At 55.7% G+C, this 13,058-nt stretch overlaps 1 protein-coding gene across 1 annotated transcript in view; it reads left to right on the forward strand.

Moving 5' to 3' along the window:
• The first annotated feature begins 6,946 nt into the window (after positions 1–6,946).
• The window catches only part of LOC105474549 (MAM domain containing glycosylphosphatidylinositol anchor 1), a 66,358-nt gene continuing 60,246 nt past the window's right edge, over positions 6,947–13,058 (forward strand). Inside the window, 1 exon segment of the mRNA XM_071097113.1 lies at positions 6,947–7,963. Coding sequence (XP_070953214.1) covers positions 7,897–7,963 — 67 coding nt within the window. The 5' untranslated portion in view covers positions 6,947–7,896.

Below are 13,058 nucleotides of genomic sequence, written 5' to 3' on the forward strand. Positions count from 1 at the left end.
TAATGAGCATAAATCAAATAACTACTATGTGCTCAGCTTGGCACTGGGTATTGTGAGTGATCCAGGCATGAGTAGGACGCTCCCTCTATCCTTGAGCTCACAGCACACATGGAAACAGAGCACAGAGGACGAATGCCCACTCTAAGCCTGGGGTGGAGGGGTGTCATCCATGAGGCCAGAGTAGCAGGTGGGGCCTTTGGAGAGGAGCTGATCTCTAGATGCCCTGCAGTCTCCTTAATCAAAGGTATCTCCCTAGGGGAGGTCAGTGGAGTCAGATGGGGCTGGGACTTCTTGCTGGGGTGAAGCCTGGCTTCCAGAGAGATGGTGCTCTTCCCTGTGGGTGCCAACGGCTGCATGCCAGTTTCACAGTATTTCCTTCAAATAGGCCACTTTCCCAGGAGCCCAGAAGGACATTTGCATTAGGAGAAAATAACCGAAATAAAACACAGACTACTTCCCTTGGGTTTGGCTGAAATTTGGAAGGCTGCAGGCAACCAGGCTTGAAGAAAGTTTAGGGGCCAAGGCGGGTGGATCACCTGAGGTCAGGAGTTCGAGACCAGCTTGGCCAACATGGTGAAACTCCGTCTCTACTAAAAATGCAAAAATAATTAGCCGGGCGTGGTGGTGGGTGCCTGTAATCCCAGGTACTCATGAGGCTAAGGCAGGAGAACGGCTTGAACCTGGGAGGCAGAGGTTGCAGTGAGCCGAGATCGCACCACTGCACTCCAGCCTGGGCAACAAGAGCGAATCTCTATCTCAAAACAAAACAAAACAAAACAAAACAAACAAAAAAAGAGAGGATAGGAGGCCGACTGGGTGTGGTGGCTCATGCCTGTAATACCAGCACTGTAGGAGGCCAAGGTGGGAGGATCGCTTGAGGCTGGGAGTTTGAGACCAGCCTGGGTGACAGAGAGAGACTTCATTGCTACAAAAATAAAAAATAAAAATTAGCCAGGCGTGGTGACGCGGGCCTGCGGTCCCAACTACTGGGGTACTAAGGTGGGAGGACCAATTGAGCCTGGGGGTTTGAGGCCGCAGTGAGCTCTGACTGCACCATTGCACTCCAGCCTGGACAATAGAGAGATCTTGTCTCAAAAAAAAAAAAAAAAAAAAAAAAAAAAAACAACTTTCAGTAAGAGCCTAGAAATCAGAGTCACCAGCCAGTGCCTTCCTAGTTCTCCATCCTCTTCACTCTTACCCATGTAGTGAACACTTGGTTGCTGTTATAGAGTATCTGTCCCTAGATCTATAGCCTGGCTCCATTTGTATTCCAGGATCTATAACCCTATAATAGCAGTCTTCCCCCATCAGACTACAGGCCCATAGGGCCAGGGCTGTCTCCTCCATCAGACTTGGGCTACCTGAGAGCAGGGCTGTATCTTTAGCTATTGGATGCCTCCAGCACAATGGGGTGCCAAATGAAGAGTCAAAAGAACTCCACTTTTCCAGCCCGTTTGCTTTTTCCCATACCCAGCCCAGCGGGGAAGCAGAGCCTGGTAAACCAGTGATCCTTACACCTGCTCAGAGTGGGAAGACCATATATTTTTCAAGTCAGTGTTAAAACAAAATTACTTGTGATCTACTGAACCATCAACTCACAAAAGTTAAACAAAACCTCCCCTTTTCCAACATTAGTGTAGACAAAGGAAGCCCAGGTGACCCTCACTTGGGAAATGGTGGCTTCAGATACCAGGCCTTGGAGAGAGCTCACAAGGCTTTGGAGTCTAGTGCTGGGAACAATCTCAGAGGTGGTCCAGGCACATATGCTCATTGTGGAAATGAGAATCCAGAGGCCAAAAGGAGAAGGTCACACAGTGAGTCAGGGTGTAGTTGTAACATAGTAGCCAAAAGTGGGAGAGGGACTCCTGTCTCCTTTGCGTTCTTCCCCACACCCAAGATTCTAGAACTGGTCACTTCTGTCACGGCCTGTTAAGCCAGTCAGCAAATGTCTGCTTGCCTCAGTCTTCACATCTGTAAAATGGAGGGGGCCACACGTCTTAATTTACCTCACGGGAACATTTTAAGGACCAGGTAGGATAATGGATGTGGAATTCCTTGGAAAGTTTCAATATGAGGGCACCTATGGAGATGTTGTAAAATAATTTACAAGGCAATCTAAATAAATTGGCCTTTCAAATGTGGGCATGGTTCCTAGTCTTGCAATCTAGCCCCATCAATATTCATTAATCAACTCATATGATAAGGATTTACTGAGCACCTACTACTGGCCAGGCACAGTGCCAGCTGCTGAGGATACTGTGGCACCCCCTTCAGTTTATTCCCTACACAGCAGCCAGAGTGAGCCTGCTAAGTTAAAGTTAGATCCCCTCCCTGCTCTGCTCGAGACCCTGTCACAGCTCTTCTCATTGCGTTCAGAGTAAAACCCAACATCCTGCAATAATCCCAAGACCCGAATGACTTGCCCCCTAAATCTCTCTGATCTCAGCTCCTCCTACTCTCCCCTCACCTTCTCAGCTGCAGCCACATCCTCCTCACCACCGCAGGGCCTTTGTCCTTGCCGTCCCCTCTCTCTGCAATGTCCTCCCCCTAGATACTGGCGTGGTTAGGTCCCTCTCCTCTTTAAGGTCATGACTGAAATGTTAGTGGGGTCCTTCTGGATACCTTCTCTGACAGTTCAGCTCTTACATTTCCTACTCCTTTCCCTAGCTTTAGTGTTCTCCTTCATACCCTGTACTGTCCAAATACCTTATTTTCCCCATTTGTGTAGTCTATTGTCTGTCTCTTCACTAGACTATAGCTTCCACAAAGGCAGGGATTCTTGTCTGGTTTATTTACATTGAGTCTGCTGTGCCTAGGGCAGTGCCTGGCACATGGTAAGCACTCATCAAATATTTGTTAAATGAATTAATGGTGAACATATAGACAAGGTCCCTGCTCTCACGAAGTCTGTATTCTACCAGCAGAAGGTCTGCCGGGGATGTGGGATGAGGAGGGGGTGGTGTGGGCTACACACCCTGAGTGACATATGTCTACAAGCCCCTTTTCTCCAAGGGTATCATGGTGGGATTGCATTCTTACCAGTCTTGAGCCACCACAGTTTATAATAGGAGTTAACAGCCTACTAATTAGCAGCTGAAGCCATTAATTGGCTATTTGTTAGAGCCCGAATTAATAAACTGGTCTTTCGGCGGGGTCATAATTCTCCTGTTCCTCGCCCCTCACAGTCATCCTTCCCCCACATGACCAGAAAGCGTCTTGCAATGAGATTGAATCAATACCTGCCACTGTATGATTTTCAGAGACAATTTCTCTCGCAAGGCGATGACACCATCTAGCAAAGACTCTTCCTCTCTCTCTCTCTCTCTCTCTCTCTCTCTCTCTCTCTCTCTCTCTCCTTCTCTCCTCTTCCAGGCTGTCACTCATCGGAGGCCAGCTAGTGGCAGGAGGAGATGGGAGAGCTTTCTAGTAACATGCTGTCACAACAGACTGCAGTTGCCCTCCGTGCTCAATGCCTGGAGCCCCTGGTTCCCTGGCCCCTGGCTTATGGTCAACAGCGAGTTCCTGAAACCTCCTGGGGCCCAAGTGCTAGGTTTTCTTTGAGGCAAAAAATATATTTTTTTCTCTAGAGGGAAGTGACCTTAGAATGATCTTAGGTGGAACCCAAAACTTGGCAGCTGGGTGCTAACCACCAAGCCTCCAGACAGCCTGGCCTCGGGCTCATCCTGTGCCCTATGGCCCATGTCAGGTCTAGCAGTCTAGCTCTCATGTCCCCCCTGCCCTTCATGCAATTTGGGGGCCAGAGTATTGTTCTCTGTGTCTGTAAAGGGAACAGTAAACACTTCTTGCGGAAACGTTGTTAGATACCTAGGCCCTTGCCCCTCTTCAGTATAGAACAGTGGGAGAGGGCAAGGTCGCCGAGCCAAGCTACTGAGGTCAAAGCTCAGTTTGGCCCCTTAGCAGCTGAGTGAGTCACTACATCTTCCTATGTCATTCCATGAGAATAACAGCCCTGTCTTACATAGCGGTTATGAGGATTAAATAGTTAATACAGTGCCTGGCATATGGTGTCAGCTGTTATTCTTATTACTCCCCTTTTCTCTAGGAAGAGAGGGATCTTACCTAGTTTATATCTGGGGAAACTGAGGCCTAGAGAGGTTAGGACTGGAACACAGGACTGATGTCTAGGGCTCTTTCCCTTCTCCGAGGTTGCCTCCCATTGTCAGACACTGGGCTCTGTTGAGGTAGCAGGCAGGGCACACTTCGGGGAGGAGACGGCTGAATTTACAGGCACACACAAACAGGCTGTCAAGGTATTTACACTGCATACAATTAGCTGCAGAGTATTCACAAGTGGATTAGCTATAGCAAATGTTCAATCCCAGCCTGGCTAATTTGGTCCTCTGTTCCCCCAACCCGCCATCATGAACCTCTCTCTCCTCCAGGCTAGTGTGTGAGTTTAGAGAAGGCAAAGTCAAGAGAATGTCAGCTGAGTCAGTGCAGTTCCCTGTCCCCAGTAACTCACCCCAAAGCCAAAAAGGAGCAACTGACTGCTGTTTGGTGTTGGAACAGCTAATTGGAAAATCAGAGGGCAGTTTCCCATGACATAGAGAAGTACACATTCAGCTCAGAATGGGCAAGCCACAGCGGCTGTGATCACTCCCTGAGAGCTTCCTGGAAGGGGTGGGGACTTCCAGGAACCCTCTAATAATGGGAAGAGGATGACAATAGAAGCAGCTAGTCCTCATCACTCTCTCAACTGGCACCACTTCCTTTTCCGACTGGATGGGGGGGTGGGTAGGAAGAGGCATGGTGGCTGTGTATCTCTGTGGGACAGAAAATGAAAATTTTGCCTTTGAGGTAACTGTCGGGGGCTGGGGAGTGAAAGGATGGCTACTCTGAGGGTATCCCAGGTCTGTGATATCTGGCCATGATGGGCATCATTCGTGAATTCACTGAACACGTCTGCAGCTGGCATCTGCTGCGTGCACCGCACTGAGTCTGGACCCCCTATCAGCCTTGGACCCACGGGGCAGAAAGGAGAGAGAAGAGGGAAGAGGGCACAAGGGAGGCGCAAACGAGTGGAGGTGGGCTAGAGAACAGGAGTCTTCGGATGTTCTTGGGCTTCCCGAGAAGGACAGAAAGGGGGTGAGAAAGGGAGATGGAACCCCCCATGCCACCAGGCACTTCCCGACACCTCCCACTCCCCTCCCAGCAGTCAGGAGCGCGCGCTCGGGTGGGGCTAAGCCCTGGAGAGTCAAGGGAGGAGGGACCCAGCAGGAAATGGGCCTGGGAAAGGGGCGGTTCATTATTATTATTATTTTTTTAAAATTTATGTTTCAATTTATATGCAGACAAATTAACCCTTTTGGGGTGTGGAGATCTTTGCGTTTTGACAAATGCATAGAGTCGTGGAACCACCATCAAGATATTGAGCGATTTCGGGGGTCGAAGTGGGGTGGGGGTTGTAGTCTCCCTGCTTGTTAGCTGCAGCGATTGTCTGCGCTCCCACGGGCCGACCTAAAACAATTCTTGCGCACACGCTGAGACAAATAACGGCGACAGGTGGAGCAGGTGAGATTAGCAGGACACGGGTTGGGCGCGGGGCGGGATCGGAGGCGCGGGGGAGGCCACCCGCCTGGCTTGCCAGGCTACGCCCCTCCCCGCGGGCGGTTGGGAGGAGCGTTCTCCGCACCCCTGCTCCCCGAGGGCCCCTTAGAGGCGGCTGAGACCCGACTACCGGACTCCCGCGGCTGGAGCGGGGCCCGGGCTCGGCAGCCGGAAGGAGGTGTGCCCCCGGGGCGCTTGGGGGCGCCTGAGGTCCCGAGAGGAGGCAAGATGGGGAGAGTGGCTAGCCAAGGAAAATGTGGGGTGACTTAGGGAAGCTCTGGCGGAGGGGTCGTGAGAACAAACCTGTTGGCAACCTGTGGGCCGCGGCAAGGGCAGGAGCTGTCAGCGCGACCTCTCCGCCAGCTGCTCTGGCCTGGCCCCGGCACCAGACGCCTGGAAAGGGGCGGGGGCCTCCCGAGCCGGGCAGACAGCCTTGCAGACCCACAGCCGCGGCCCGGCTCGCGCGGCTGCACGACCCCAGTAACAGCAGGCGCCCGGCCTTTCCCCAGGATCCCCGCTTCAGTCCCGCCTCCCCAAAGTGCAAAACATTTACGAAGTGTGCAGTGCCCTGAGAGCTTGGGTCCCCGGAGCGAGCGGCCGTGCTTGCCCCGCGGGCTGCTGGCAATGGTGCTTCCGGCTCGGCCAGCTAGTCTGGGTGTGCAAGGCTGGCGAACAACGAGTGTGCGAGCGCGCGGCTGCAGAGCCCGCGCCGAAACCCAGGTCCCTCCGCCACTGTCCTCGGGATAGATGGATCCATTTCTGCTTTCTGACATTTTCCTGCTGGGCGGGGTTGCGGGGGGAATGTTAGGGGGCGGAGAGAGTAAGAGAGAGAGGGAAAGGAGAAAAGGAAAGAGGAGAGGAAGGCAGAGAGAGGAGAGAGGGAGAGAGAGAAAAGAGAAAGAGAGGAGAGAGAGAGAGAGAGGAGAGGGGGAGAGAGAGAGAGAGAGAGAGAGAGAGAGAGAGAGAGAGAGAGAGAGAGAGAGAAAGGCAGGCAGTCAGCTTCCCCCAGCCCTGTTTTGTTTTCTCTAATTGGTCCTGGGGGAGGCGAGGGAATTGGACAGAGGCTGGGCCAGGCGAGCTGGGCTGCCTTTAATTGGCTCCTTTTTTTAACTGGAGGGGAATCAAACAGGAGAGCGAGCGACAACGGGTGGGAGAGCGAGAGACCGAACGAGGAGACGCGAGGAGGAGGGAGGAGGAAGGGAGGGAGGGAGGCGGGAGGAGAGCGGAATGAAAACCTCGGAGGGGCGAAAAAGCAGCACAGCAAAGCCCAAGTTGCTGAGCGAGCGGAGCGCTCCCGCGACCCGGAGCCGAGCGGCCGCCGCGCCCAGGAGCCCGGCCCGGCCCGGCCCCGCCCGCTCTGGGCCCCCGCAGGCCAAGGCCGCCGGGCGGGGGCGGGGACGACCAACTTGGGGTGCGGCGCAGCCCCGCTCTCCGGAGAGCTCGGAGCCCGGGAGCGCCACGGCCGCGGCCAGACGGCGGGAGAGGAGCGAGGCGAGCGGAGGCGGCTAGCGGCGCCCGCGCCGCAGCCCCGGCCTGGGGGAGAGCGCGAGTATTTTTCAAAAGACTCAAACTTTCCTCCTTTCCCCGTTTTCTGGGGCTTCTCTTGCCTGGAATTGCTCTCCAGATTCCCGCGGGGCGCCGGGCTGCTATTCCTCCCCCGGGTTTCTCGGCGACTCGGCTAACTTCACGGACCCGGGGACGCGCGGCGCTCGTCCCTCGGCCGAACCCAGCCTGCGCTGCTCCCCGGATCAGGAGGGCCGGACCCGGGGCTCCTTCGCCGCCGCGAGTGCGTTCAGCCCGGCCCCCTGAGTGGGGCCGCTGAGCCCACGGCAGCGGCCGCAGGACTGGAAACAGCGGATTAACTCGAGCGGAGCCCCGGCCTCCCCGACTCCACTCCGCTGAGGGGCGGCCCCAGTGCGGGGAAACGACAAGTTTGTCAGTCGTCCGTGGCCTGTTGGATCGAAGCGCCGCCGCCGCCGCCGAGAGGTCCCCGGCGCCCAGCATCCCGCGCGGACAGCCCTGGGGACCCGCGGCGCTCGGCGGCCGGGCTCCTCGGGTCGGGGCGCTGGCTGCTGTGCCGGGCGCGCGGAGGCACCCGGGGCTGGGCCAGCGCCCCCTGCGTCCCCACGCGGTCTGCGACCCCGCCGGAGGAGAAACCCGGGTCTCCGCTACCTCCGCCTCTTCAATCTCCTGGTCTTCGTCGCCACTCTCTCTGTCACCTCTCAGGGAAAGGGGGGGACATAGGGGCGTCGCGGGGCCCCGGCGAATGCGCCCCCCGCCGCCTCTCGGGCTGCGCCGCCTCGCGGGGATGAAGCACCGGCCGTGAAGATGGAGGTGACCTGCCTTCTACTTCTGGCGCTGATCCCCTTCCACTGCCGGGGACAAGGAGTCTACGGTAAGAGCCCGCGTCCCGCTCCACCTTGGCTTAGCCCCGCGCGGAAACTTTGCAAGAGGCGCAAAGTGCGCGCTGCCGGGGTTTGGTGGAGACCTCGACTCGGACTCTGGAGTGGATGCCCGCGTCCCCGCCCTTTCCAGGGCGCGAGGAGACCGAGCTAGCTGCTTCGGAACACAGGGGCTGGTCGTAGGGTCTGGTGTGAAGCCGGGATGTCAGGGGGAGGTACCCACTTTCCCACACCCTGCTAGAGGCGGGAATGATTAGGAACCCTTGAGAGCACCCGGTCGGCTCGGGAGACCCGGACAGACCCAGCCCAGGACTGGTGCAGCGACTTGCATCGAAAGCTCGTCCTGGCTCGGCCTCCGGAGTGGAAGCCAAGCGATGCATGAGCCGGAGTTGCCGCGCGGCTTGCGGGTGAGCCGGCTGTCAGCACCGCGGTCGGGCGGCGGGCTCGCCTTCCCCGCTGTTGCTGCGGCTTCGCTTCTTCTACTCACGGCTTGACAGCCTGATCAGGATACCGACATTCCCTGGCTCCGGCGCCTACGACCCCGGCATCCCTTTTCGGACCTTCCCTGAACCAGTTCTTCCCGTCTCCGGTTCCTAGCTACAAACCTCAGCCCCACCTTCCTTCTTCCTGCGCGCACACAGACACATTCAGCCACCATCCCCAGAAAACGCAAACACGGCACGCACCCACCGGGATACGTGTCCAAACTCTGCCTCCTGCCACGCAGCCTTGCTCCTGCGTCCGCACGTCTCGCTCTGGTTTCCAAGGGAGACTCTGGTTACCCCTTCCCCCTTCCATCCTGTGGGTTTTCCCAGGGAAGGCCCCCGGGGCAGGCATCATCCATTCAGTCACCTGGCTCAGCCTCCCGCAGTGCCTTAACCCCACAGCACTGAAAGTCATTCTCAGGGGCCCAGTGGCCGTTACTTTGCTTTCTCTTGACTGCAGGATGGCTTGTCCAGGTCCCTTTTTAGTGATGTGTGGCTGGGGCGGGCAGGATTCTCTCTCTCCTTTTCTGTTGGGTGGAGGGACTAATGATTCCTCTTTTAGATCCAGGGGAGTCTGACCTGTTCTTTGTGGGGTGGTATAGGCACTGACTACTGGCTGCCAGCTTCAGGTGCTGAGGCTAAAGCACCCTGGAGGGTGCCTGGCCATCTGCTTGTGCCTGGCAAGAGGAAGGGGTGTCCTGAAGGGTGTCTGGGAGGTGACATGCTCCTGGCCCTACCCAGCTAGCTGGCTTGGGCTTAATTCTCTGGTAAGACTAGCCCAGGCATCTGGCCAAACTCTGCTTCTTAATTAGTTTGTGTGTGTCTTACTGCATGGCCCCTCACAGAGGCCAGCAAAGGCAGGAAAGAATGCAGCAGGGACTGGGAGAGGCTGGGTTTGGGGGAGGAGGCCACGGGGCAGGTCCTGGAGGCCTTGGCCTCTCCAGGGCAGATGAGGATGCCAGTAGACTGGGGTTTCTCTTTCTTCTTTCTCCCCAAGTCTTCTTTCTCCCCAAGTCAAGGTGCCTAAGAGAAGTGCTGCTGAGGTCTTTGCCTTCTCAACACAGCCCTGGGGCTGGGGAGGGTGATGGAGAGCCCTTCCTGCATGCTGCTGTCCTCCACCCTACCCTCCTTCCCTGTGCCATTGCGTGCATTTGGCAAGATCCATTCCTGGTCATGCCTGTCCTCTATCCCCTCCAGCTTCTCTAACCTTCTCTAGGCTGCTTGGGGCTCATCTTCAGGAGGTTCCTCTGTTCCTAGTCTAGTAAACCCAGCAATGAGAGTGGGATTTGGAGTCAGGGGCAGTGGTCTCTGTGGACCCTCATTTCAGAGTACTCTAGGGCCAGGATTCAGCCATAGGCTTATATATTACCCTTTTCTCTCTGTGTTTTCTCCCCTCCCTTCTGTGCCTAGGTCCCAGTTGCTCTCACTCAGAGCCAATCAAAGTGGGCTGGGTGTGCTGGGCCCAAGGGCGACATGGGTGACCAAGGCATGGGTGACATGCCACTTTTCCTTTGAGAGCTTGGCTTCAGGCAGTGTTGAGGCCTCAGGGGAATTGCTGGGTTTAAAAGTCTTTATTGAGGTGGATGAAGGCGGGAGAAGATTTAGGAGGAGGAGGAGGATGACAGGAGGTCGCTGAGTTCCTTGTGATGCTAGAATCTTTGGCCAGATTCAGCAGAAGGGAGGATCTCTGTAGGACCAGGACTGGCTTAAGAAGTAGGTCAAAGATCTGGGACTAGTTCTTCTGGCCCCCTCCCCAGCAGTCTTTCTGTACCCCCAAAGCAGAATAAACAGCATGAGAGTGAAGGCGGCACATAGGGACCAGGGATGGCCACTCCAGCCCGGCATTGCATCCAGCACCCAGCATAGTCCCCGTCACAACAGCAGGAGCTCGGCAGGTATTTGTTGAATGAAAAAAGGGCCATAGTTGGGGGCAGGCTGGAAATTCTTTCTCCATGAGAAGTCTCTCTAGGACTTGGTTTCCAGCAGGACAGTGGGGCATTGTTTAAGGGTCTCTGCTTAGGGCGAGTCACAGAGTCCCAGCCTGCAGCCCTAGAAGAGAGAAGAGGCTAGAAGCCTAGTATTGCCCTGGCACGGGGGAGGGAGGCAGCAGGTCTAATTCAAGACATAGGAGAAAAATGTGTAACCTGAGGAGGGATCCCCTGCCCCTGCCCCTGCCCCTCTACCCCCAGGCCTGTGTGGATAAGGGAGGGGCTGAACAGAGGGGAGGAAGACGAGCAGGCAGTGGAGGGCAAACCTGACGGCATTTGGCCTAGACTGTATCTCTGTGAGGCTGGTAGGAGGTCGGTGCCTAGAACCCTATGTCCTGCCTCCCACTGAGGTCCACCACCTGCCCTAGGATCCATGGTCTGCAATAGGGTTGGGGAGGCGGCACTCTCAGTTTGGCCAGGTGGCTTTGTTCTTCTTTAGGGCACAGATGCTACAACAGCCAAGTGCTGGACCAGATGGTCCATTTGGAGCTGGTTCTCCCTCCCTCCCTCGCCTCCCAATCTCCTGGCCCAGTTTGTTGTCCTCTGGGGTGGATCCTGTAATCTGTTTTCTGGCAAGCCAGGGGGCTGGGCTGGACCCAGTGGCCTAGTTCTGGGGCAAAGGCAGTAGCCAAGTGATGGAAGAGGAATATCTTGCATGCGGATAGCGTCCGGGAACACCCCGCCTTCTGTCCTGGCTTCTCCTCCTCTCATAGCAGTTGGACCACAGGTCGGTGGGATTCCTCTCCCTTATAAAAACATAACAAACCCCTGAATTATTTAATATGCAGAAGTGGGAATTGACATTATCCTTAAGACAGGTTGTTTGCAACTTACTGGTGGAAGTCAAAATATTTCACCAAAGGTGTCATCAGAAACTACTATCCTATGCTAATTTTTGTAGGAACATGAAGACAGATGTTGAATAATTTGACAAGAGCAACATAGCTTACAGAATTATCACCAAATCCGTTTTTTTCCCTCCTCTGGGGAGTACGGAGAAGGAATTTCAGGAAGTGAGTGTCCCAGTGTCGTCTCCTGGGTGTTGATCTGGGTGTGGGTACTTGAGGTTTTTCACTGGAGTTCCTATCCCATGCCTTAAAACTTTGGTTCCCTGGGGCTAACAGAGGCTTGGGGTTCTCTTGATGTCCTCAAGAAGCTCTGTGCTTCTGTTATTTCTTTCTTCTCACTTACAGAAATTGCACAAGCGAGGGAGAGCACCTTGTGTCCACAAATCCAAGCTGCTTTGTTTGCTTTGCTGGCGTTACCTCCCCACCCCAAGTTGATTTTGGCCCCTTAGCCAGCCTGAGGGCTCCCCAGACCCTTGGTGTCAGGCTGGAGAGCCCCCGCCTTAGGGTCAAGATTCTCATGACGTCCCGTCCTACATTACAGGCTGAAATCTGTGCTTCATGGTTGGGCGGGGACTCTAGGTCAGGGGAGGAGGTCGGTTAGAGGGGATTTTGTTAGCAAGAAAGCATCCTTGAGGGGGTGGCCAGGGGATAGCTGAGAGCTACTTGGCTTGGCCTGGCTGTGAGCTGCTGGGGCCAAGGTGGTAAAGCCTCATTTAGAGCCTGGTATATTAGCTCTGCTTTGCTGGAACATGGAGGGACAGGCTTGGGGGGGGAAGTGGGGTGGAATCTGTAGGCAGAATGGAGGGAGCTAATCACAGCCGCCAAGGCCCGGCAAATGAATGATGCAGGAAATCAATACCTGGGGGCGGGAGTGGAAATCCGGGCAGTGGTAGCAGCCCCAGCTTCTCCCAGCTGCCCAGGAGGCATGGGGGAGGGCCTGGGAGGAGTGAGACAGAGGCAGGAATGTGGAAGACACCCCCACCCCAAATGCCACTGTCCCCGTGTCCCTGCCACTCCCCCACCACCCCTCACTTTCATCTCATGGCTGGGCTCATGGAAGGTGAACTAGGAGATGACCCACCCGGTGAAGACAGAGGACCTAGGAGATGGAGTCTTCGGCTCTCACTCCTGGAAGAGCCCTGCCTCACCTCCCACCTCTGGACACCTGAGCCTCACACTGTCCCAGGTCCCTGGTGTGTGTGTAACTGCCTAGGGGCCCTGCCCTGTGCGGCTGCTGCTGCCGTTCCAGATGTGGCCAGCAGGGGGAGGGCTTGGCCGCCACATTGCTTCTTGCCTTTCCTGGGCTCCCGTGGGCCTCACCCTATCTAAGGGATGAGTTATGCTCATTCCTCAACCTGGGACTGAAAAGGGCTCCTTAGGGCCTTCTGGAATTCCAAGCCTCCCTCCAGCTCCTACGTACCCACCCCCGTGTCCCTAGGCACCTGCCCATGGCCAAAGCCACACTTGCTGTGATCTCAGATGAATCAGGTTTTCCCTAGGCCCCAGCTGGATGCTGGGGCTCAGCTTAGCCTAGTGGGCTCTTGCTCTGGTAAGGCTGTGGCAGGGGGAATGGGGGAGCTTGTGCCCATGCAGAAACGCCTCTGTATAAACCTGGCACATGGCCTCTCTTCTGCATCTTCTCCCCATGGTCAGAAGACCCTGCTTTGCAAGCATACATCTGCTGCTAGAAGGTACTATGTACCAAGGGGCTTCTCTGGCATTTAAATGCTGATACAGGAGGCAAGAGCAAGGCTTAGCTCAAAGGAA

Source organism: Macaca nemestrina, chromosome 5 (assembly GCF_043159975.1).
Source record: "Macaca nemestrina isolate mMacNem1 chromosome 5, mMacNem.hap1, whole genome shotgun sequence".
In the NCBI taxonomy this organism is placed as follows: Eukaryota; Metazoa; Chordata; class Mammalia; order Primates; family Cercopithecidae; genus Macaca; species Macaca nemestrina.